General features: G+C 40.7%; 1 protein-coding gene across 2 annotated transcripts in view; it reads right to left on the reverse strand.

Moving 5' to 3' along the window:
* Positions 1–26,414, reverse strand: part of man1b1b (mannosidase, alpha, class 1B, member 1b) — a 54,596-nt gene that overhangs the window by 23,129 nt on the left and 5,053 nt on the right. Inside the window, exons 6-8 of one of the 2 annotated variants that reach the window (XM_072388583.1) lie at positions 20,776–20,870; positions 20,326–20,502; positions 20,022–20,170 (exon numbers count right to left, since the gene is read on the reverse strand). In XM_072388583.1, the coding sequence (XP_072244684.1) occupies positions 20,022–20,170; positions 20,326–20,502; positions 20,776–20,870 (421 nt within the window). Of the gene's footprint in view, positions 1–20,021; positions 20,171–20,325; positions 20,506–20,775; positions 20,871–26,414 lie in introns of both variants that reach the window. The other variant, XM_072388582.1, reaches the window with a different exon arrangement.

The following is a 26,414-nucleotide window of genomic DNA, read 5'->3' on the forward strand; positions in this document are numbered from 1 at the left end:
AGGTGGATAGTCCTGAGTTTTACCAGGAATACCAGGTAATGGAAGCAGGAACCGGAAACAGCAGCAACAAGCAGCTTAGTTTCTAAGTACTGCATGGCATGGTATAAATACTGCAGGAAAAGAAATGCCTTATATTCAAAAGAATTTTTTTTCAGTTAAATGTTGCATTTCCTTCTTAAAACAGACAAAAATTTGATTATTGGCTTGATTCATTTTGATGAATTGACCTACAATTATAGAAAAGATACGAGGGACTTCTGGTCGGAACACCATCAAGATTAGAGAAATACTCCCATACAATCCAAATAAATCATTCCGCAAAAAGCATAGAGAAAGGGGATAAAAAGCCATATCACCACTTAGAGCAGGAAATGTCTGAAGACAGGTGGGTGAGGAAGACGGGCGCAGCAATAATTAGCAGCTAACAGGTTTAAGCTAGCAAACAGCACGGTGCAGTGCGGAGAAATGGCCAACTTCGAACTGATTCTGCAAGAGCTAAGGAGGGTTTCGACAAGAAAACAAAGAACAACTCGCGTCAACATAAGAAGAAATTGTTAAGGCGAATACCAGACTGGACGAGGCGGAAGGGAGACAAAGAGCAAGGGATTTACAATATGTGGTGGAGATTTTAACATCAGATTAAATCCCAAAATTGACTCATCAAACAGGAAATCTGACGCAAAAAACATTAGCAGAAGATTAAATACTTGGATGCGTGAAGTGAGGATTCTGGACGTGTGGAGAGAGAAACCCAACGAACCGAGAACACTCACATTACTCGTACGCTCACAATGTCTACTCACGCATCGATTACTTCTTTATGCTTAAAGGAGATCTTTTTAGGGTGGATAACTGTGAAATAGGACCCAGTACAATTTCAGATCATGGTCCCATCTATATGTCAATCCATCTGAATAATAATAAGAAATCCACCCTCTTGAGACTGAACTCAAACATCCTGAACAACCCAGTTATTAAACGATAATGAGGAAGTGACCCCACCCATTCTCTGGGATGCATTAAAAGCAGTGATGAGGGGCAAAATAATAGCCATCTCCTCATATGAGAAGAAAGTTCGGGCGCAAAAACAAAAAAAAATAAGAGGCTACAGAAAGAACATGCAAAGACAACAACAAATGTAATTTGTTACATTTGAAATTATAAAATGTATTATTATAACATTTAAAAAAATATAGCTGCAAGCAGCGATACGGGGTCTAGCAGAACAGCAGGTAAGCCTGCGGCTGCTCAGGAGGGCATCATGAGTCCATAGACCAAGTTTGGTGTTTGAGATGAACTCGTCTTCATCCAGGGATTCCAACGGTATCTCATTTGTCCAATTTGAACCAACGGCTCCAAAGCTATGAGCAAAATGCTGTTTTTGTACTTATAGCGCCCCCACTGGGTGGAAGTGCACCAGACTTCTTGGGCTTCATACAGACTTGGTCATGAGTCTGTGTTAGAAGTTTGATGTCAAAGGATTAATTGGTTGCTGAGATATGGCCTCACGTCCTGTTTGGCGCGTCATCGCTGAGTTTGATTGGCTGTTATGGGCAAAGGGACGCGAAATAAAAAATTCCACATGATAGCTCTTGTGAGGCTTGGTCTGAACATTCTATGTGTCAAGTCCCGTGGAAATCAGACAATCTGGGTGACCTGTAATGCGTTTTGAAGGTTTTTGATATAATTCAAGATGGCGGACAATCAAAGATGGCGCGAATGACGTCATAGGGTGTGTTGACCTCGGCTATATCCAGGGATTACAACGGTACCGCATTAGTGAAATTTGGAGAAACGGGTCAAAAGTTATGAGGAAAAATGCATTTTTGCTAAATATAGCACCACCTATAGGTCAAAGTTCTCCAAAATTCTTGGGCCTCTTCAAGATCGAGTTATGAATATGTGTTATGAGTTTGATGTCAAAAGATTAAACTGTTGCTGAGATATGGCCTCACGTCCTTTTTGGCGTAGTCGCCGCCAACTTTGATCGGTTGTAGTTAGTGAACAAAGTCGAAATTGAAGAAAAAAACGAGCAACTTTTGTGCGGATTGATCCAAAGATACTCTGTGCCAATTTTCATGAGAATTGGTCAAAATTTGTGACCTGTGAAAATTTTTTAAGGTTTTCAACAAAATCCAAGATGGCGGAAAATCTAGTTAGACGGAAAATGACGTCATGGATTGGAATCGTCATGATCTAAGGATTCCAACGATACCTTGTTTTTGAAATTTGGATCAACGAGTCAAAAGTTATTTAGCTGAATGGGCTTCAAACTTTGACCCGTTGGTGGCGCTAGAGAGTTTTGAATTTGGGCACGAAATTTGTTAAATTTGCTAATGGGATGGTCCTAATAATATGGGCCAAATTTCACAACTTTTTACCATTGCGTTAATGGGGCTGCCATAGACTTCAATTGCAGCGGAAAGTAGAAGAATAAATATAGCTGCAAGCAGCGATACGGGGTCTAGCAGAACAGCAGGCAAGCCTGCGGCTGCTCAGGAGGGCATCATGAGTCCACAGACCAAGTTTGGTGTTTGAGATTAACTCGTTTTCATCCAGGGATTCCAACGGTACCTCATTTGTCCAATTTGAACCAACGGCTCCAAAGCTATGAGCAAAATGCAGTTTTTGTACTTATAGCGCCCCCTCTGGGTGGAAGTGCACCAGACTTTTTGGGCTTCTTACAGACTTGATCATGAGTCTGTGTTAGAAGTTTGATGTCAAAAGATTAATTGGTTGCTGAGATATGGCCTCACGTCCTGTTTGGCGCGTCATCACTTAGTTTGATTGGCTGTTATGGGCAAAGGGAAACGAAATAAAAAATTCCACATGATAGCTCTTGTGAGGCTTGGTCTGAAGATTTTATGTCTCAAGTCCCGTGGAAATCAGACAATCTGGGTGACCTGTAATGTGTTTTGAAGGTTTTTGATATAATTCAAAATGGCGGACAATCAAAGATGGTGTGAATGACGTCGTAGGTTTGGTTGACCTCGGCTATGTCCAGGGATTACAACAATACCTCATTTGTGAAATTTGGACAAACGGGTCCAAAGATATGACCAAAAATGCATTTTTGTTAAATATAGCGCCACCTATAGGTCAAAGGTCTCCAAAATTCTTGGGCCTCTTTAAGATTGAGTTATGAATAAGTGTTATGAGTTTGATGTCAAAAGATTAAACTGTTGTTGAGATATGGTCTCACGTCCTTTTTGGCGTAGTCGCCATCAACTTTGATTGGATGTACTGGTTGAACAAAGTCGAATTTGAAGTAAAAAACGAGCAACTTTTGTGCGGATTGGTCCAAAGATACTCTGTGCCAATTTTCATGAGAAATGGTCAAAATTTGTGACCTGTGAAAATTTTTTAAGGCTTTCAACAAAATCCAAGATGGCGGAAAATCTAGTTAGACGGAAAATGACGTCATATGGTGCGTTGGAATCGTCATGATCCAAGGATTCCAGCGATATGTTGTTTTTGAAATTTGGATTAACGAGTCAAAAGTTATTTAGCTGAATGGGCTTCAAAATTTGACCCGTTGGTGGCGCTAGAGAGTTTTGAATTTGGGCACGAAATTTGTTGAATTTGCTAATGGGATGTTCCTGAAGATATGGGCCAAATTTCACAACTTTTTACCATTGCGTTAATGGGGCTGCCATAGACTTCAATTGCAGCGGAAAGTAGAAGAATAAATATAGCTGCAAGCAGCGATGGCGGGGTCTAGCAGAATAGCAGGTAAGCCTGCGGCAGCTCAGGAAGGCATCATGAGTCCATAGACCAAGTTTGGTGTTTGAAATGAACTCGTCTTCATCCAGGGATTCCAACGGTACCTCATTTGTCCAATTTGAACAGACGGCTCCAAAGCTATGAGCAAAATGCAGTTTGTCTACTTATAGCGCCTCCACTGGGTGGAAGTGCAACAGACTTGTTGGGCCTCTTAAAGACTTGGTCATGAGTCTGTGTTAGAAGTTTGATGTCAAAAGATCAAATGGTTGCTGAGATATGGCCTCACGTCCTGTTTGGTGCGTCATCGCTGAGTTTGATTGGCTGCTACGGGCAAACGGTAGTGAATTAAAAAATATCACTGAAAAGCTCATGTGAGGCTCAGTCTGAAGATTCTATATGTCAAGTCCCGTGGAAATCAGACAATCTGGATGACCTGTAATGCGTTTTGAAGGTTTTTGACATAATTCAAAATGGCGGTAAATCCAAGATGGCGCGAATGACGTCATCGTATTGGTTGACCTCGGATATATCCAGGGATTACAACGGTACCTCATTTGTGAAATTTGGACAAACGGGTCCAAAGATATGAGCAAAAATGCATTTTTGCTAAATATAGCGCCACCTATAGGTCAAAGATGGCCACAATTCTTGGGCCTGTTAGGGATCGAGTTATGAGTCTGTGATATAAGTTTGATGACAATAGACCAACCGGTTGCTGAGATATGGCCTCACGTCCTTTTTGGCGTAGTCGCCGCCAACTTTGATTGGTTATAATGGGTGAACAAAGTCGAAAATGAAAAATCCGCTTCCTAGCTTTTGTGCGGATTCGTCCTAAGATACTCTGTGCTAATTTTCATGAGAATCGGTCAAAATGTGTGAACGAAGAATCCTTTTGAAGGTTTTCAACAAAATCCAAGATGGCGGAAAATCTAGTCAGACGGAAAATGACGTCATAGGATGCGTTGGACTCGTCATGATCCAAGGATTCCAACGATACCTTGTTTTTGAAATTTGGACAAACGAGTCAAAAGTTATTTAGCTGAATGGGCTTCAAACTTTGACATGTTGGTGGCGCTAGAGAGTTTTGAATTTGGGTTCCAAATTTGTTGAATTTGCTAATGGGAATGTGCTAAATAGATGTGCCAAATTTCACAACTTTTTACCATTGCGTTAATGGGGCTGCCATAGACTTCAATGGTGGCGGAAAGTAGAAGAATAATAAATATAGCTGCAAGCAGCGATACGGGGTCTAGCAGAATAGCAGGTAAGCCTGCGGCTGCTCAGGAAGGCATCATGAGTCCATAGACCAAGTTTGGTGTTTGAGATGAACTTGTCTTCATCCAGGGATTCCAACGGTACCTCATTTGTCCAATTTGAACCAACAGCTCCAAAGCTATGAGCAAAATGCAGTTTTTCTACTTATAGCGCCCCCTCTGGGTGGAAGTGCACCAGACTTCTTGGGCTTCTTACAGACTTGATCATGAGTCTGTCTTAGATGTTTGATGTCAAAAGATCAAATGGTTGCTGAGATGTGGCCTCACGTCCTGTTTGGCGCGTCATCGCTGAGTTTGATTGGCTGCTACGGGCAAACGGTAGCGAATTAAAAAATACCACTTAAAATCTCATGTAAGGCTCAGTTTGAAGATTCAATATGTCAAGTCCCGTGGAAATCAGACAATCTGGGTGACCTGTAATGCGTTTTGGAGGTTTTTGACATAATTCAAAATGGCGGCAAATCCAAGATGGCGCGAATGACGTCATAGTATTGGTTGACCTCGGATATATTCAGGGATTACAATGGTACCTCATTTGTGAAATTTGGACAAACGGGTCCAAAGATATGAGGAACAATGCATTTTTGCTAAATATAGCGCCACCTATAGGTCAAAGGTCTCCAAAATTCTTGGGCCTCTTCAATATTGAGTTATAAATATGTGTTATGAGTTTGATGTCAATAGATTAAACTGTTGCTGAGATATGGCCTCACGTCCATTTTGGCGTTGTCGCCGCCAAATTTGATTGGTTATAATGGGTGAACAAAGTCGAAATTGAAAAATCCGCTTCCTAACTTTTGTGCGGATTCGTCCAAAGATACTCTGTGCTAATTTTCATGAGAATCGGTCAAAATATGTGAACGAAGAATCCTTTTGAAGGTTTTCAACTAAATCCAAGATGGCGGAAAATCTAGTCAGACGGAAAATGACGTCATTGGGTGCGTTGGAATCGTCATGATCCAAGGATTCCAACGATATCTTGTTTTTGAAATTTGGACCAACGAGTCAAAAGTTATTTAGCTGAATGGGCTTCAAACTTTGACATGTTGGTGGCGCTAGAGAGTTTAGAATTTGGGCACGAAATTTGTTGAATTTGCTAATGGGATTGTCCTAAAGATATGGGCCAAATTTCACAACTTTTTACCATTGCGTTAATGGGGCTGCCATAGACTTCAATGGTGGCGGAAAGTAGAAGAATAATAAGAAAAGCTACTAAAACAATAGGGTTCTGCAGCTTCGCTGCTAGACCCCTAATAAATATAGCTGCAAGCAGCGATACGGGGTCTAGCAGAATAGCAGGTAAGCCCGTGGCTGCTCAGGAAGGCATCATGAGTCCATAGACCAAGTTTGGTGTTTGAAATGAACTCGTCTTCATCCAGGGATTCCAACGGTACCTCATTTGTCCAATTTGAACCAACGGCTCCAAAGCTATGAGCAAAATGCAGTTTTTCTACTTATAGCGCCCCCTCTGGGTGGACGTTCACCAGACTTCTTGGGCCTCTTACAGACTTGGTCATGAGTCTGTGTTAGAAGTTTGATGTCAAAAGATCAAATGGTTGCTAAGATATGGCCTCACGTCCTGTTTAGCGCGTCATCGCTGAGTTTGATTGGCTGCTACGGGCAAAGGGAAACAAAATAAAAAATTCCTCATGATAGCTCTTGTGAGGCTTGGTCTGAACATTCTATATGTCAAGTCCCGTGGAAATCAGACAATCTGGGTGACCTGTAATGTGTTTTGAATGTTTTTGATATAATTCAAAATGGCAGACAATTAAAGATGGCGTACATGACGTCATAGTATTGGTTGACCTCGGATATATTCAGGGATTACAACAGTACCTCATTTGTGAAATTTGGACAAACGGGTCCAAAGTTATGAGAAAAAATGCATTTTTGCTAAATATAGCGCCCCCTATAGGTCAAAGATCACTATAATGCTTGGAACTGTTTGGGATCGAGTTATGAATATGTGTTATAAGTTTGATGTCAAAAGATTAAACTGTTGCTGAGATATGGCCTCACGTCCTTTTTGGCGTAGTCGCCGCCAACTTTGAATTGATGTAGCTAAATAACAAAGTCGAAATTGAAAAATCCATCTCCTAACTTTTGTGCGGATTGGTCTAAAGATACTATGTGCCCATTTTCATGAGATTTGGTCAAAATTTGTGACCTGTGAAAATTTTTTAAGGTTTTCAACAAAATCCAAGATGGCGGAAAATCTAGTCAGACGGAAAATGACGTCATAGGGTGCGTTGGACTCGTCATAATCCAAGGATTCCAACGATGCCTTGTTTTTGAAATTTGGATCAACGAGTCAAAAGTTATTTAGCTGAATGAGCTTGAAACTTTGACATGTTGGTGGCGCTAGAGAGTTTTGAATTTGGGCACGAAATTTGTTGAATTTGCTAATGGGAATGTGATAAATAGATGTGCCAAATTTCACAACTTTTTACCATTGCGTTAATGGGGCTGCCATAGACTTCAATGGTGGCGGAAAGTAGAAGAATAATAAATATAGCTGCAAGCAGCGATACGGGGTCTAGCAGAACAGCAGGCAAGCCTGCGGCTGCTCAGGAGGACATCATGAGTCCATAGACCAAGTTTGGTGTTTGAGATGAACTCGTCTTCATCCAGGGATTCCAACGGTATCTCATTTGTCCAATTTGAACCAAAGGCTCCAAAGCTATGAGCAAAATGCAGTTTTTGTACTTATAGCGCCCCCACTGGGTGGAAGTGCACCAGACTTCTTGGGCTTCATACAGACTTGGTCATGAGTCTGTGTTAGAAGTTTGATGTCAAAAGATTAAATGGTTGCTGAGATATGGCCTCACGTCTTGTTTGGCGCGTCATCGCTGAATTTGATTGGTTGCTACGGGCAAACGGAAATGAATATAAAAATTTCACATGATAGCTCTTGTGAGGCTTGTTCTGAAGATTCTATATGTCAAGTTCCGTGAAAATCAGACAATCTGGGTGACCTGTAATGCGTTTTGAAGGTTTTTGATATAATTCAAAATGGCGGACAATCCAAGATGGCGCGAATGACGTCATAGAATTCGTTTACCTCCGCTCTATCTACGGATTACAACGGTACCTCATTTGTGAAATTTGGACCAAGGGGTCGAAAGTTATGAGCAAAAATGCATTTTTGCTAAATACAGCGCCACCTATAGGTCAAAGGTTTCCAAAATTGTTGGGCCTTTTCAAGATTGCGTTATGAATATGTGTTATGAGTTTGATGTCAAAAGATTAAACTGTTGCTGAGATATGGCCTCACGTCCTTTTTGGCGTAGTCGCCGCCAACTTTGATTGATTATTGTGGGTGAACAAAGTCGAAATTGAAAAATCCGCTTCCTAACTTTTGTGCGGATTTGTCCAAAGATAATCTGTGCTAATTTTCATGAGAATCGGTTAAAATTTGTGAACGAAGAATCCTTTTGAAGGTTTTCAACAAAATCCAAGATGGCGGAAAATCTAGTCAGACGGAAAATGACGTCATAGGGTGCGTTGGACTCGTCACGATCCAAGGATTCCAACGATACCTTGTTTTTTAAATTTGGATCAACGAGTCAAAAGTTATTTAGCTGAATGGGCTTCAAACTTTGACATGTTGGTGGCGCTAGAGAGTTTTGAATTTGGGTTCCAAATTTGTTGAATTTGCTAATGGGATTGTCCTAAAGATATGGGCCAAATTTCACAACTTTTTACCATTGCGTTAATGGGGCTGCCATAGACTTCAATGGTGGCGGAAAGTAGAAGAATAATAAGAAAAGCTACTAAAACAATAGGGTTCTGCAGCTTCGCTGCTAGACCCCTAAATATAGCTGCAAGCAGCGATACGGGGTCTAGCAGAACAGCAGGCAAGCCTGCGGCTGCTCAGGAGGACATCATGAGTCCATAGACCAAGTTTGGTGTTTGAGATGAACTCGTCTTCATCCAGGGATTCCAACGGTATCTCATTTGTCCAATTTGAACCAAAGGCTCCAAAGCTATGAGCAAAATGCAGTTTTTGTACTTATAGCGCCCCCACTGGGTGGAAGTGCACCAGACTTCTTGGGCTTCATACAGACTTGGTCATGAGTCTGTGTTAGAAGTTTGATGTCAAAAGATTAAATGGTTGCTGAGATATGGCCTCACGTCCTGTTTGGCGCGTCATCGCTGAATTTGATTGGTTGCTACGGGCAAACGGAAATGAATATAAAAATTTCACATGATAGCTCTTGTGAGGCTTGTTCTGAAGATTCTATATGTCAAGTTCCGTGAAAATCAGACAATCTGGGTGACCTGTAATGCGTTTTGAAGGTTTTTGATATAATTCAAAATGGCGGACAATCCAAGATGGCGCGAATGACGTCATAGAATTCGTTTACCTCCGCTCTATCTACGGATTACAACGGTACCTCATTTGTGAAATTTGGACCAAGGGGTCGAAAGTTATGAGCAAAAATGCATTTTTGCTAAATACAGCGCCACCTATAGGTCAAAGGTTTCCAAAATTGTTGGGCCTTTTCAAGATTGCGTTATGAATATGTGTTATGAGTTTGATGTCAAAAGATTAAACTGTTGCTGAGATATGGCCTCACGTCCTTTTTGGCGTAGTCGCCGCCAACTTTGATTGATTATTGTGGGTGAACAAAGTCGAAATTGAAAAATCCGCTTCCTAACTTTTGTGCGGATTTGTCCAAAGATAATCTGTGCTAATTTTCATGAGAATCGGTTAAAATTTGTGAACGAAGAATCCTTTTGAAGGTTTTCAACAAAATCCAAGATGGCGGAAAATCTAGTCAGACGGAAAATGACGTCATAGGGTGCGTTGGACTCGACACGATCCAAGGATTCCAACGATACCTTGTTTTTTAAATTTGGATCAACGAGTCAAAAGTTATTTAGCTGAATGGGCTTCAAACTTTGACATGTTGGTGGCGCTAGAGAGTTTTGAATTTGGGTTCCAAATTTGTTGAATTTGCTAATGGGATTGTCCTCAAGATATGGGCCAAATTTCACAACTTTTTACCATTGCGTTAATGGGGCTGCCATAGACTTCAATGGTGGCGGAAAGTAGAAGAATAATAAGAAAAGCTACTAAAACAATAGGGTTCTGCAGCTTCGCTGCTAGACCCCTAATAAGAAAAACTACTAAAACAATAGGGTTCTGCAGCTTCGCTGCTAGACCCCTAAATATAGCTGCAAGCAGCGATACGGGGTCTAGCAGAATAGCAGGTAAGCCTGCGGCTGCTCAGGAAGGCATCATGAGTCCATAGACCAAGTTTGGTGTTTGAAATGAACTCGTCTTCATCCAGGGATTCCAACGGTACCTCATTTGTCCAATTTGAACCAACGGCTCCAAAGCTATGAGCAAAATGCAGTTTTTCTACTTATAGCGCCCCCACTGGGTGGACGTTCACCAGACTTCTTGGGCCTCTTAAAGACTTGGTCATGAGTCTGTGTTATAAGTTTGATGTCAAAAGATTAAATGGTTGCTGAGATATGGCCTCACGTCCTGTTTGGCGCGTCATCGCTGAGTTTGATTGGCTGCTACGGGCAAACGGTAGCGAATTAAAAAATACCACTTGAAAGCTCATGTGAGGCTCAGTCTGAAGATTCTATATGTCACGTCCCGTGGAAATCAGACAATCTGGGTGACCTGTAATGCGTTTTGAAGGATTTTGATGGAATTCACAATGGCGGACAATCCAAGATGGCGCGCATGACGTCATGAGATTGATTGACCTCGGCTATATCCAGGGACTCTAACGGTACCGGATTTGTGATATTTGGACAAACAGGTGTAAAGTTATGAGCAAAAACGCATTTTTGCTAAATATAGCGCCACCTATAAGTCAAAGATCACTAAAATTCTTAGGCCTGTTAAGGATCGAGTTATGAGTCAGTGTCATAAGTTTGATGTCAAAAGACCAACCGGTTGCTGAGATATGGCCTCACGTCGTTTTTGGCGTTGTCGCCGTTAACTTTGATTGGTTGTAATGGGTGAACAAAGTCGAAATTGAAAAATCCGCTTCGTATCCTTTGTGCGGATTCGTCCAAAGATACTGTGTGCCAATTTTGATGAGAATTGGTCAAAATTTGTGACCTGTGAAACTTTTTGAAGGTTTTCAACAAAATCCAAGATGGCGGAAAATCTAGTTAGACGGAAAATGACGTCATAGGGTGCGTTGGAATCGTCATGATCCAAGGATTCCAGCGATATGTTGTTTTTGAAATTTGGATCAACGAGTCAAAAGTTATTTAGCTGAATGGGCTTCAAACTTTGACATGTTGGTGGCGCTAGAGAGTTTTGAATTTGGGCACGAAATTTGTTGAATTTGCTAATGGGAATGTGCTAAATAGATGTGCCAAATTTCACAACTTTTTACCATTGCGTTAATGGGGCTGCCATAGACTTCAATTGCAGCGGAAAGTAGAAGAATAATAAATATAGCTGCAAGCAGCGATGGCGGGGTCTAGCAGAACAGCAGGTAAGCCTGCGGCTGCTCAGGAAGGCATCATGAGTCCATAGACCAAGTTTGGTGTTTGAAATGAACTCGTCTTCATCCAGGGATTCCAACGGTACCTCATTTGTCCAATTTGAACAGACGGCTCCAAAGCTATGAGCAAAATGCAGTTTGTCTACTTATAGCGCCTCCACTGGGTGGAAGTGCAACAGACTTCTTGGGCCTCTTAAAGACTTGGTCATGAGTCTGTGTTAGAAGTTTGATGTCAAAAGAGCAAATGGTTGCTGAGATACGGCCTCACGTCCTGTTTGGCGCATCATCGCTGAATTTGATTGGCTGCTACGGGCAAACGATAACGAAATAAAAAAATCAACATGATAGCTCTTGTGAGGCTTGGTCTGAACATTCTATATGTCAAGTCCCGTGGAAAGCAGACAATCTGGGTGACCTGTAATGCGTTTTGGAGGTTTTTGATATAATTCAAAATGGCGGACAATCCAAGATGGCGCGCATGACGTCATGAGATTGATTAACCTCGGCTATATCCAGGGACTCCAACGGAACCTGATTTGTGAAATTTGGACAAACAGGTGTAAAGTTAAGAGCAAAAATGCATTTTTGCTAAATATAGCGCCACCTATAGGTCAAAGATCACTAAAATTCTTAGGCCTGTTAAGGATCAAGTTATAAGTCAGTGTCATAAGTTTGATGTCAAAAGACCAACCGGTTGCTGAGATATGGCCTCACGTCCTTTTTGGCGTTGTCGCCGTTAACTTTGATTGGGTGTAGTGGGTGAACAAAGTCGAAATTTAAAAATCCGCTTCGTATCCTTTGTGCGGATTCCTCCAAAGATACTGTGTGCCAATTTTCATGACAATTGGTCAAAATTTGTGACCTGTGAAACTTTTTGAAGGTTTTCAACAAAATCCAAGATGGCGGAAAATCTAGTCAGACGGAAAATGACGTCATAGGGTGCGTTGGACTCGTCATGATCCAAGGATTCCAGCGATATGTTGTTTTTGAAATTTGGATCAACGAGTCAAAAGTTATTTAGCTGAATGGGCTTCAAACTTTGACATGTTGGTGGCGCTAGAGAGTTTTGAATTTGGGCACGAAATTTGTTGAATTTGCTAATGGGACTGTCCTAATTAGATGTGCCAAATTTCACAACTTTTTACCATTGCGTTAATGGGGCTGCCATAGACTTCAATTGCAGCGGAAAGTAGATCAATAATAATAATAATAATAGGAAAAGCTAGTAAAACAATAGGGTTCTGCAGCTTCGCTGCTAGACCCCTAAATATAGCTGCAAGCAGCGATACGGGGTCTAGCAGAACAGCAGGTAAGCCTGCGGCTGCTCAGGAAGGCATTATGAGTACACAGACCAAGTTTGGTGTTTGAGATGAACTCGTCTTCATCCAGGGATTCCAACGGTACCTCATTTGTCCAATTTGAACCAACGGCTCCAAAGTTATGAGCAAAATGCATGTTTGCTACTTATAGCGCCCCCTCTGGGTGGACGTTCACCAGACTTCTTGGGCCTCTTACAGACTTGATCATGAGTCTGTGTTAGAAGTTTGATGTCAAAAGAGCAAATGGTTGCTGAGATACGGCCTCACGTCCTGTTTGGCGCATCATCGCTGAATTTGATTGGCTGCTACGGGCAAACGGAAACGAAATAAAAAAATCAACATGATAGCTCTTGTGAGGCTTGGTCTGAACATTCTATATGTCAAGTCCCGTGGAAATCAGACAATCTGGGTGACCTGTAATGCGTTTTGAATGTTTTTGATATAATTCAAAATGGCGGACAATCCAAGATGGCGCGCATGACGTCATGAGATTGATTGACCTCGGCTATATCCAGGGACTCCAACGGTACCTGATTTGTGATATTTGGACAAACAGGTGTAAAGTTATGAGCAAAAATGCATTTTTGCTAAATATAGCGCCACCTATAGGTCAAAGAGCACTAAAATTCTTAGGCCTGTTAAGGATCGAGTTATGAGTCAGTGTCTTAAGTTTGATGTCAAAAGACCAACCGGTTGCTGAGATATGGCCTCACGTCCTTTTTGGCGTTGTCGCCGTTAACTTTGATTAGTTGTAATGGGTGAACAAAGTCGAAATTGAAAAATCCGCTTCGTATCCTTTGTGCGGATTCGTCCAAAGATACTGTGTGCCAATTTTCATGAGAATTGGTCAAAATTTGTGACCTGTGAAACTTTTTGAAGGTTTTCAACAAAATCCAAGATGGCGGAAAATCTAGTCAGACGGAAAATGACATCATAGGGTGCGTTGGACTCGTCATGATCCAAGGATTCCAGCGATATGTTGTTTTTGAAATTTGGATCAACGAGTCAAAAGTTATTTAGCTGAATGGGCTTCAAACTTTGACATGTTGGTGGCGCTAGAGAGTTTTGAATTTGGGCACGAAATTTGTTGAATTTGCTAATGGGACTGTCCTAATTAGATGTGCCAAATTTCACAACTTTTTACCATTGCGTTAATGGGGCTGCCATAGACTTCAATTGCAGCGGAAAGTAGAAGAATAATAATAATAATAATAAATATAGCTGCAAGCAGCGATGGCGGGGTCTAGCAGAATAGCAGGTAAGCCTGCGGCTGCTCAGGAAGGCATCATGAGTCCATAGACCAAGTTTGGTGTTTGAAATGAACTCGTCTTCATCCAGGGATTCCAACGGTACCTCATTTGTCCAATTTGAACCAACGGCTCCAAAGCTATGAGCAAAATGCATGTTTGCTACTTATAGCGCCCCCTCTGGGTGGACGTTCACCAGACTTCTTGGGCCTCTTACAGACTTGATCATGAGTCTGTGTTAGAAGTTTGATGTCAAAAGAGCAAATGGTTGCTGAGATACGGCCTCACGTCCTGTTTGGCGCATCATCGCTGAATTTGATTGGCTGCTACGGGCAAACGGAAACGAAATAAAAAAATCAACATAATAGCTCTTGTGAGGCTTGGTCTGAACATTCTATATCTCAAGTCCCGTGGAAAGCAGACAATCTGGGTGACCTGTAATGCGTTTTGAAGGTTTTTGATATAATTCAAAATGGCGGACAATCCAAGATGGCGCGCATGACGTCATGAGATTGATTGACCTCGGCTATATCCAGGGACTCCAACGGTACCTGATTTGTGATATTTGGACAAACAGGTGTAAAGTTATGAGCAAAAATGCATTTTTGCTAAATATAGCGCCACCTATAGGTCAAAGATCACTAAAATTCTTAGGCCTGTTAAGGATCGAGATATGAGTCAGTGTCATAAGTTTGATGTCAAAAGACCAACCGGTTGCTGAGATATGGCCTCACGTCCTTTTTGGCGTTGTCGCCGTTAACTTTGATTAGTTGTAATGGGTGAACAAAGTCGAAATTGAAAAATCCGCTTCGTATCCTTTGTGCGGATTCGTCCAAAGATACTGTGTGCCAATTTTCATGAGAATTGGTCAAAATTTGTGACCTGTGAAACTTTTTGAAGGTTTTCAACAAAATCCAAGATGGCGGAAAATCTAGTTAGACGGAAAATGACGTCATAGGGTGCGTTGGACTCGTCATGATCCAAGGATTCCAGCGATATGTTGTTTTTGAAATTTGGATCAACGAGTCAAAAGTTAATTAGCTGAATGGGCTTCAAACTTTGACATGTTGGTGGCGCTAGAGAGTTTAGAATTTGGGCACGAAATTTGTTGAATTTGCTAATGGGACTGTCCTAATTAGATGTGCCAAATTTCACAACTTTTTACCATTGCGTTAATGGGGCTGCCATAGACTTCAATTGCAGCGGAAAGTAGAAGAATAATAATAATAATAATAATAAGAAAAGCTACTAAAACAATAGGGTTCTGCAGCTTCGCTGCTAGACCCCTAAATATAGCTGCAAGCAGCGATGGCGGGGTCTAGCAGAATAGCAGGTAAGCCTGCGGCTGCTCAGGAAGGCATTATGAGTACACAGACCAAGTTTGGTGTTTGAGATGAACTCGTCTTCATTCAGGGATTCCAACGGTACCTCATTTGTCCAATTTGAACCAACGGCTCCAAAGCTATGACCAAAATGCAGTTTTTCTACTTATAGCGCCCCCTCTGGGTGGAAGTGCACCAGACTTCTTGGGCCTCTTACAGACTTGGTCATGAGTCTGGGTTATAAGTTTGATGTCAAAAGATTAAATCGTTGCTGAGATATGGCCTCACGTCCTATTTGGCGTGTCAGCGCTGAGTTTGATTGGCTGCTACGGGCAAACGGAAACGAAATAAAAAAATTAACATGATAGCTCTTGTGAGGCTTGGTCTGAACATTCTATATGTCAAGTCCCGTGGAAAGCAGACAATCTGGGTGACCTGTAATGCGTTTTGAAGGTTTTTGATATAATTCAAAATGGCGGACAATCCAAGATGGCGCGCATGACGTCATGAGATTGATTGACCTCGGCTATATCCAGGGACTCCAACGGTACCTGATTTGTGATATTTGGACAAACAGGTGTAAAGTTATGAGCAAAAATGCATTTTTGCTAAATATAGCGCCACCTATAGGTCAAAGATCACTATAATTCTTGGGCCTGTTAGGGATCGAGTTATGAGTCAGTGTCATAAGTTTGATGTCAAAAGACCAACCGGTTGCTGAGATATGGCCTCACGTCCTTTTTGGCGTTGTCGCCGTTAACTTTGATTGGTTGTAATGGGTGAACAAAGTCGAAATTGAAAAATCCGCTTCGTATCCTTTGTGCGGATTCGTCCAAAGATACTGTGTGCCAATTTTCATGAGAATTGGTCAAAATTTGTGACCTGTGAAACTTTTTGAAGGTTTTCAACAAAATCCAAGATGGCGGAAAATCTAGTTAGACGGAAAATGACGTCATAGGGTGCGTTGGACTTGTCATGATCCAAGGATTCCAGCGATATGTTGTTTTTGAAATTTGGATCAACGAGTCAAAAGTTATTTAGCTGAATGGGCTTCAAACTTTGACATGTTGGTGGCGCTAGAGAGTTTAGAATTTGGGCACGAAATTTGTTGAATTTGCTAATGGGACTGTCCTAATTAGATGTGCCAAATTTCACAACTTTTTACCATTGCGTTAATGGGGCTGCCATAGACTTCAATTGCAGCGGAAAGTAGATCAATAATAATAATAATAATAATAGGAAAAGCTAGTAAAACAATAGGGTTCTGCAGCTTCGCTGCTAGACCCCTAATAATAATAAGAAAAGCTACTAAAACAATAGGGTTCTGCAGCTTCGCTGCTAGACCCCTAATAAGAAAAGCTACTAAAACAATAGGGTTCTGCAGCTTCGCTGCTAGACCCCTAATAAGAAAAGCTACTAAAACAATAGGGTTCTGCAGCTTCGCTGCTAGACCCCTAATAAATGAAATAGTTTTAATTAGTAAATCATTTTTAAAAAAGCCTCTGTTTACAGAGCAAAAATACTATGAGACAGGTGGGAAATCACTGAAACTTCTATCATATAGGTTAAGGAAACAACAAGCGGACAGGACTACATATGAAATAAGAAACTGTCACGATTTAGGTTTGATTCATGTCTTGTCTCGTCATTTCCTGTTTTATTTTGAAATATTAACTTCCCTCTCGTTTCACGTACCTTGCCCTTCCTCCTGTGTCTGATTGTCTTCCCTGATTCCCAAAGTGCTTCCACCTGTTCCCCTTGGTTCCTCATGTGCTCAAATAGTCTGCGTCTCCCTTATCTTGTGCCAGTATGTTGTTTCCTTTCATGAGCCTCACTCTAGCGCCTTGATCCACAGAATCCTTGAGCCTGCAGTACAGCGATCCTCCTGCAGAGCATATTCTTTGTTTTGTTGTAAGTTTGACGGGAGGAACAAAAGCCTGGTTTTCTCATTCACTCCGGTAAGAACGTCCATCTTACTCAAAGTCGCCGTTCACGTTGTCAAAATCTGATGAATATCCTGCGATGTTGCAAACTCTGTGTGAAGTTAGCCGACTGTCACAGAGAAAGGAGTAATTAAATTGTGCTGCAGGGGGGGCGTGTGGATGAAGTGGTCCCAGTAGAGTGCCTGTGTAGAAATCCCTCCGTTAGCTCTCCTATAGCCGCAAGTAGCCACATAACAGCAGCTATGAGCTAACAGAGCTATAGTACACGTTCATTCATTCATTCTTCTTAAAGTATTGGTGAAATAAAGACTGATCTCGAGGAATCTAAATATCTTCTGAAGGACGCCGACTTTCGCCAAACTGTTCTCGGTGAGTAGATGAACATATTTCATGCCAGAAATAAGGTCTAGGTTTAAAAATACCGGAGTTCCCCTTTAACAAATTCATTCATTCTGGAAAAAGGAACGAGACAAGGGTGTTGTGCGTCGCTGCTCCTCTTCGCCTTGTTTATAGAACCCATGAGTCAACTAATTAGGCAGAGGACTGATATAAAGGGGGTAACAATGACATCCGGGGAGCAAAAACTGGCCCTATTTGCAGACGATTTATTGATAAGCATAACAAGACCTACTCAGACACTTCCAAAGGAATTTGGTCTAATTTCTGGTTATTAAATTAGTATTAACAAAACTCAAGTATTACCATTTAATTATTAACCTCAAGCTTCAATTAAAACCATGTACAACTGGAATTGGGATGCTGAGTCCATTAAATATTTTAATTCTCATTACCTAGGGACTTCACAAGATTGTATATTTTCTTACTTTTTAAGTTTAAGCTACCGGATAGAATCAATCAGGATGGGGAGAGATGATTTTTTAAATTTTTTTTGTTAGGTACCTGCAAGTGAGACATCATTTTAACAAAAATATTAAAGAGGCGTTAGGAAAAGATGAGTCAGGGTTCATGGAGGTATTTTTATCATTAACTAAATCCAGAACATGCAATAAAATCATCTCCAAATTATATAATGTCATACAACTATCCAAACAAGAGAATACAGAATACATTAGAGGAAATGGGAAAAGGAAATAAGGGTAAAGATCACAACGGAGAGCTGGGAGAAAATATGTCAACTACAATGGTTCTCAACCGGGTCAAATACATGGCGGGAGTTCTGCTGGAAAAATACACCCGTACAAAAACGACACCAAGGCAGCGGAGACACTTGTTGGAAGCTCTGTGGAGCTAATGGGGCCAACCACTTTCATATTTTTTGGGACTGCCAAACAATGGTCTTACTGAGAGATGCCACCCCTGTGTGCCAGATGCCACAAACGTATTAAAAATGTATTTAATGTGTAAACTCCCCTAAAATATGAAGCTAGTTTTTTGGGCAATATATTGTTTGAAACGTGGAACATAAAAGACATAAAACTGCTTGCTCTACTGTTGGCAGTTAGTAAGAAATGTGTTACGTAGAAATGTTTAAAGTGGAACCTCCCACCATTGATGAATGGATGGAAATTATGTATGAGATTTATGTTATGGAGAAGATTTATTTTTCCCTTTAAGTTGAGAAAGAACATTTTTCTAAGACATGGACCAAGTGTACCGAGTATGTAAAGCCAATCAGATGTGATTTTATTGGACTATACTTGTGCTTTGCGTGAACCTACCCTCGTTTTTTTGTTTGTTTTTTTTAAATGTGATGTGTGCTCCCCGGTTTTGTTCTTTTCTTTTCTTTTGCCATTGTTCCCACCTGCAGTAATTTATGTCCATAAAAGAAAACTCCAGAAAGGCAGTATGAACAAAATCACCCAAACTTTCTACATCCATCCTTTCCTATGTCAAACAAACTAAAGTTGTAATTAATGTATGTGATGGAAATATGCAATATTCTAAATAAAAAGAGAATTTCAAAAAAAAAAAAAGGAAGGAAGAAAATATATGAAAGGTGGGCTTTTATTAGAGCAGTCAGAGGATCAAAGGTTAGTAATCTACAACCTTATTTTGACGAGTTGTGATCCTAATGTTGACCATTTGTTTCTATTTTGACATCTGGGTGGCATTTGAACAGATACTTTCTGAAAGCATTTTGTTGCCATTTAGGAATATCTATTTATGGTTTGGACCATTTGATCTTGTGCACATAACTGCAGATTTACAGTAAAAGTATGGTGAGGGCCACATTTAAAAGATTCGGCTTGTGTATCCTAAAGTTGTACTTGGAGAATTTTTAAATAAGACTTTTAAATCATAAGTTAAATCTTTAAATAAGTTTTTGTTTTATTTTCCAGCTTTCAGCAGCTTTGTGGGAATAAATCAACTTCATTTAGTAACATCAGCCGGTAGCTTTGAGTTCCTGTGACATTATTATACGGTCTGACAACGCATAAACTCTTGGATTATAATCAACTGGCAATTCCTAATGACAGCTATTCCTTACAAGAAGTGACTAGATAATTTAGTCCTCACAGGACAATGAAGTTCAAAAACTTTTCAAACACAAAGGTGCTAGAAATTTTGTTATTCACAATTTCTGTACACTAATAAGAGGTCTGTGAACTCAGAGACAGAAGTTAAAAGTACCCGTAGGGGGCAGCTCAATTTATACATTTATTAAAAGTTAAAGACATGGAGAGAGCGCCACTTTCTGCACTGGCAAGTTCCCCCAACACGAAATGAATAGACAAGTGGAGACTCACAGCTTTGTCCAGGAAGAGAGTGTTTCCAGTCAGATGGTAGGTGCTCAGCAGGCCTCCCAGGATGCGGATTGTGCTTTCAAACAAATTGACATCTACATTTTTGTTGAATGTAAGCTTTGTGGCCACCCATGTCTTTGCTTCTTCAAATTCTGAAATGAGCAACATGAATTTCATAATAGTTAGAATATTCAAAACCAATTACTTCCAGTACATTTTTTAAAACATAAAACAGAAATTCTTGGTCTAAGTCATGATGTAGCCAAGGTGCAGATGTTCACAATGCACTGCATAAAAATCCCCATACCTTGCTTAAGTCCAAGAATCCACATGGTATCCAGGGCATCGATGAGTGTCAGACCCAGACCAAACCACTCACTGTAGGACTTGGAGATTGGCCTCAGCTCGTCGTGGCCCCAAGCATAATCTTTATAACCCTTCCAAGCATGTCTGAAAGCTTCCCGCACTGCCTCCTGCCGGCTAGCTTCTGGAACATACAAGATGCTTGTTTATCACCGTGTACAGAGGAACTCTGATATCAAGTGACTGATTTCAGCAGACTGAAATATTCTGTTTATTTATTTCATGATTACACTCATTACATTTCATGGCTACAGACATCACATTCATACTTTTGTTATTATTGTCATTATTATCACTATTATATAGAATAATATTAGCGTAATTAAATTGGAATAAAATTTAAAACAATCCAGAACCAACACAGACAGGAAGTGGTGAATTAAAGAGCAGATACCAGAATCATCTGAGATGTTGGCAGGTGAATCCTTATTTTCCCAATCCTTCCGGCCTTCTGTGGCCTGCTCAGTATCAATCACAGCCCTATGCCAGCTTGAAGTCATCATAAGATTTCAAAAAGAAATGAGTAATATAATCATACAGTCAGGTGAAAAAGAAAGCTCACTCATGAATTCATTTTACAAAACTTCAAAGAGTTTTAAAAGAATGCAAAGCCTGACAGATTAAATCAGGGAATGTGATTATTGGGGTGAAGGGGGCTGGATAGCAAACAAAACAGACTACCAAAGAGGTGCAATTAAATATTTTGCCAATATAATGTCTATTAGTACTTTCCGTGAAAAGCTTAAGATGCTTAAAAATTCTAAACTCAATACAACTTCATTTACATAGCACTTTTCAAAAGTCCAGAGTTTATGGAGCCGATATGCAACAACAGATTTACAACACAAGTTCTCAGTGGTATTATTTACCAGACAGCTGCCATTTTCTTCTGTGGTGCATCTTTCAACAACTTACGCCAGTTCCACGTGACTCTTATTACAATAGTAGCTCCAAGGGTTATTAAAGGCACACTCACTGCTCCTCTCTAAATGCACTTTTCATCAAATCTGTCAATGTATCAGTGAACTCCAGTGAAAAATCCGTCTCTTAGGTCTGCCACAGGCATGTAAAAAGGTCAGCCAATTATTGCATTTGGGCCAAACGCAATTATTTGATGGCCTACCAGCTCCTCTTTCCGTTTATTTTCTACTCCTGTGTGCGTCTACAGATCGCTGCAGGGACAGAGCAAGAGCAGGAAGCAGACACCACAGTATTGGATGAGTACACAGTAGTGAGCAACTTAAACGTTCAGCATCAACAACAGCAGGCAAGAAAATGTAGACTGTATTGGACAGAAAAGGCTACAACTACAAAAAAGTTTGGATAAAGATTTTTTTCACAAAAGCTACAGCTCAGTGAACCACACAGCCTAACAGCTGACACCACGGGTGCTGTTTTTCTGCCCGAACGGTCATAATTTAGTTTGTTTTGCAAGGAATTAGTTGATTTCAGTACTATACAGTGAGTGCAGCTATGTAGGTAAACTGTGTGTTAGGTGATGACTGCACTAAGGAAACTGCAGTTTCTGGTGTTAGCCCGTCTACGTCCCTGCTCTCCTGGTACATGTGCATACATTGTAAAGGTGTGGCTTTGGAGGAACTATGAGGGGAGAGGGTGGGATTTTTCAGCTGTGTAGTTGCAACATGTAGTTTTTTTTATTGGGATGGGATGGGAATATATGGTCCACTGCAGCTTAGTACAGCTTAGTACTGAAGACCTGAGAAGAGGCTGGCCCTAAGGCAGAGGGGGCAGAGAGGAGTTGAGTGGGTCACTCTACATCCCTAAAATGATCCATTTGAATGGAGGTGTAAATTCATGGAAGAAAAAGGATCTGTTGTACTGTCTGTCTTATTTAGACCAAAGCATGTAACAAACATTTCATTAAACCCTCAGGAAATTGTGTTTGCTCGTGAAAAAAAAACCTTTAACCGGCATCTAGTAGTAAAGCTTTACTACCAACATGAGATGGCCAGTAATGCATCAAGCCGTTTACCAGCTGCCAGTGTAATGCTAGAGTTGTACAAACAAGAACAACATGCAGAGAACACAGCCTATAAAAACTTCTGTGGCTCGCCGTCAAAAATACAAAAAACAACTCGTCCAGACCAAAAGTCTGCTATAAATCATCGGAGAACAAAGCACATTTTAATTGTTAGTCGTCTCCGAGCAGATCCCGAGCAGCCGGGACTTAAGAGTGGCTGGGTGACTGTCAGGAAGAGGAGTCATAGTCCTAAAGTCAAGCCCGGTTCACCATCAACCTGTCCACGTTTCAAATAGATTTTCCCCACTCAGCGACACACCCGCTGAGGACAAAACCCTGGTAATTGGTAGCTCTATAGTCAGAACCGTGGCATTAGCGACACCAGCGACCATAGTCAAATGCATTCCAGGGGCCAGAGCGGGCGACATAGAATCCCATTTAAAACTGCTGGCTAAGGATAAGCGTAAATACGGAAAAATAGTTATTCACGTCGGCGGTAATGACACCCGGTTACGCCAATCGGAGGTCACTAAAATTAATGTGGCATCAGTGTGTAATTTTGCCAAAACAATGTCGGACTCCGTAGTTTTCTCTGGACCCCTGCCAAATCTGACCAGTGATGACATGTTTAGTCGCATCTCCTCCTTCAACCGCTGGTTGTCTAGATGGTGTCCAGCAAACAACGTGGGCTACATAGATAATTGGCAATCTTTCTGGAGAAAACCTGGTCTGATGAGGAGAGAAGGCATCCATCCCACTTTGGAAGGAGCTCTTCTCATTTCTAGAAATATGGACGAATTTATTAGTCATCCAAAAACATGACAACCCAGGGTTGAGACCAGGATGCAGAGTTGTAGTCTTACACACTTCTCTGCGGCTTCCCACCTGATGCTGCCCCCCCCTCAATCAAAAAACACAAAAGGAGCAAATCCTCTTGTGCAAAAAAAATTTAAAACAAAAACTTTAACTGAACAAAAACATCAAACTATTAAATGTGGTTTGCTGAATATTAGATCTCTCCCTTCGAAGTCTCTGTTAGTGAATGATTTGATTTGTGATCATCATATTGATATTTTTGTTTTACAGAAACCTGGCTGCAGCAGGAGGATCATGTTAGCATTAATGAATCAACTCCCTCTGACTATTTAAATGTTCACATTCCTCCAACCACAGGCAGAGGAGGAGGAGTGGCAGCTATCTTCAGATCAGGGTTACTCATCAGTCCTAGACCCAAGATTAGTTTTAGCTCTTTTGAATCTCTGATTCTCAGTTTTTCCCACCCAAAGTGGAAATCACAAAAACCTCTTGTGTTTGTTGTTGTGTATCGTCCACCTGGCCCTTATTCTGAGTTTCTGTCTGAATTCTCAGAGTTTTTATCCCAGTTAGTGCTGAGTACAGATAAAGTCATTGTAGTGGGTGACTTTAATATTCATGTAGATGTTGAAAATGACAGCCTAAATATTAACTTTAATTCTATATTAGACTCTATTGGATTTTCTCAAAGTGTTCACAGACCTACTCACTGCCTTAATCATACCCTTGACCTTGTGCTGACTTATGGCATTGAGAGTGAACAGTTAACAGTGTTCCCTCATAACCTTGTCTTGTCTGACCATTTTTTAATAACTTTTGAATTTACATTACTTGACTATACAGCTTCTGAGAAGAATTTTACATATAGAAGGTGTCTGTCAGAGAATGCTGTAACCAGATTTAAAGAGTTGATTTCATCATCCTTTTCTTCACTGCCATGTGCTGATATGACAGAGGACGGCTGCCTAAATTTTACTCCAGTAGAACTTGACTCTCTAGTTGACAGCACTATAGCTTCAATGTTGCCCCTCTGAAAAGGAAGGTAATCAGTCAGAAGAGGTTGGCTCCTTGGTATAATTCACAGCTGTGTGCGTTAAAGCAGACTGCAAGAAAGGTGGAGAGACAGTGGCGTTCCTCTAATTTAGAAGAGTTTCAATTAGTCTGGAAAGATAGTTTAATAACGTATAAGAAAGCACTTCGTAAAGCTACAACTGCTTATTATTCATTATTGATAGAAGAGAATAAGAATAATCCCAGGTTTCTTTTCAGCACTGTTGCCAGGCTGACAAAGAGTCCGAGCTCTGTTGAGCCATGTATTCCTTCAACTCTCAGCAGTGATGATTTCATGAGATTCTTCATCAATAAAATTGTTTCTATCAGAGAGAAGATTAATGGAATCCTTCCCATTATTATCACTGATGTATCATCAAGTAGAGCAGCTTTAGAAGTATCTTTCGAACCTGAATTGTATTCAGACGGCTTCTGTCCAGTTGATCTTTCTGAGCTAACAACAGCAATAGTCTCTTCTAAACCATCAACTTGTATTTTAGACCCAATCCCAACCAGACTGTTCAAGGAGGTTTTCCCCTTAATTGACACTTCCATATTGGATTTGATCAATCGGTCTTTGTTGATAGGATATGTACCTCAGACTTTTAAGGTTGCTGTAATTAAACCTTTACTTAAAAAACCTACTCTTGATTCAGAAGTGTTGGCTAATTATCGACCTATATCCAATCTCCCTTTTTTGTCTAAAGTTCTTGAAAAAACAGTTGCAGTTCAACTTTGTGATAATTTTCATAGAGATAATCTGTTTGAAGAGTTTCAGTCAGGATTCAGAGTGCATCATAGCACAGAAACAGCACTGGTGAAAGTTACCAATGATCTCCTGTTAGCTTCTGATAGCGGACTTGTTTCTGTGCTTGTCCTGTTGGATCTCAGTGCTGCATTTGATACGATCGATCACAGCATTCTGTTACAGAGACTTGAACATGTTATTGGGATTAAAGGAACTGCATTAGGCTGGTTTAAGTCATATTTATCTGATAGATTCCAGTTTGTTCTTGTAAATGAAGAATCTTCCTCACACATTGGAGTAAGTCATGGAGTTCCTCAGGGTTCTGTGCTTGGACCGATTCTTTTTACTTTATACATGCTTCCATTAGGTAACATTATCAGACAGCATGGCATAAATTTCCATTGTTATGCTGATGATACTCAGCTGTACTTATCTATGAAACCAGATGAAACCAATAGGTTGGTCAGACTACAAGCCTGTCTTAAAGACATAAAGACCTGGATGACTCAGAACTCTCTGCTTTTAAATTCAGACAAAACTGAAGTTGTTCTCTTTGGACCTGAGCGCTTCAGGGAGAAATTGTCTAGTTATATAGTTACTCTAGATGGTATTTCCTTGGCTTCTAGTTCTACAGTGAGGAACCTTGGAGTTATTTTTGACCAGAATTTATCATTTGACGCACATATAAAGCTGGTTTCTAGGACTGCCTTCTTTCACCTTCGTAATATTGCTAAAATCAGGAACATCCTGTCTCAGGGTGATGCAGAGAAACTAGTTCATGCATTTGTTACTTCAAGATTGGACTACTGTAATTCCTTATTATTGGGCTGTCCCACATATTCTCTGAAAAGCCTCCAGCTGATCCAAAATGCTGCAGCCAGAGTTCTGATGAGAACTAACAGGAGAGATCATGTTTCTCCAGTTTTAGCTTCTCTTCATTGGCTCCCTGTTAAATTCAGAATAGAATTTAAGATTCTTCCCCTCACATATAAAGCTCTTAATGACCGAGCTGCATCATATCTTAAAGATCTCATTGTAAGATATTTTCCTAACAGAGCACTTTGCTCCCAAACTGCAGGTTTAGTTGTTGTTCCCAGAGTTTCTAAAAGTAGAATGGGAGGTAGAGCCTTCAGTTATCAGGCCCCTCTCTTGTGGAATAAGCTGCCAGTAAATGTCCGGGAAGCAGACACCCTTTCCACTTTTAAGATTAGGCTTAAAACTTTCCTTTTCGATAAAGCTTACAGTTAGGGATGGCTCAGGTAATCCTGAAACATCCCATAGTTAAGCTGCTATAGGCTTAGACTGCTGGGGGACTGGGGGACTGCTGGGGGACCTCATCTGTCACACCTTTCCTCACTTTGCTTCTCTATCATGGCCCTGATGGAAATTAGAGATGAGGTAACTCAGATTTTTTTAGTAACTGTCAGTTTCTTTATTTTTT

The sequence above is a fragment of the Leuresthes tenuis genome, unplaced genomic scaffold (assembly GCF_036924035.1).
Source record: "Leuresthes tenuis unplaced genomic scaffold, fLeuTen1.0.hap1 SCAF_6, whole genome shotgun sequence".
NCBI lineage: Eukaryota > Metazoa > Chordata > Actinopteri > Atheriniformes > Atherinopsidae > Leuresthes > Leuresthes tenuis.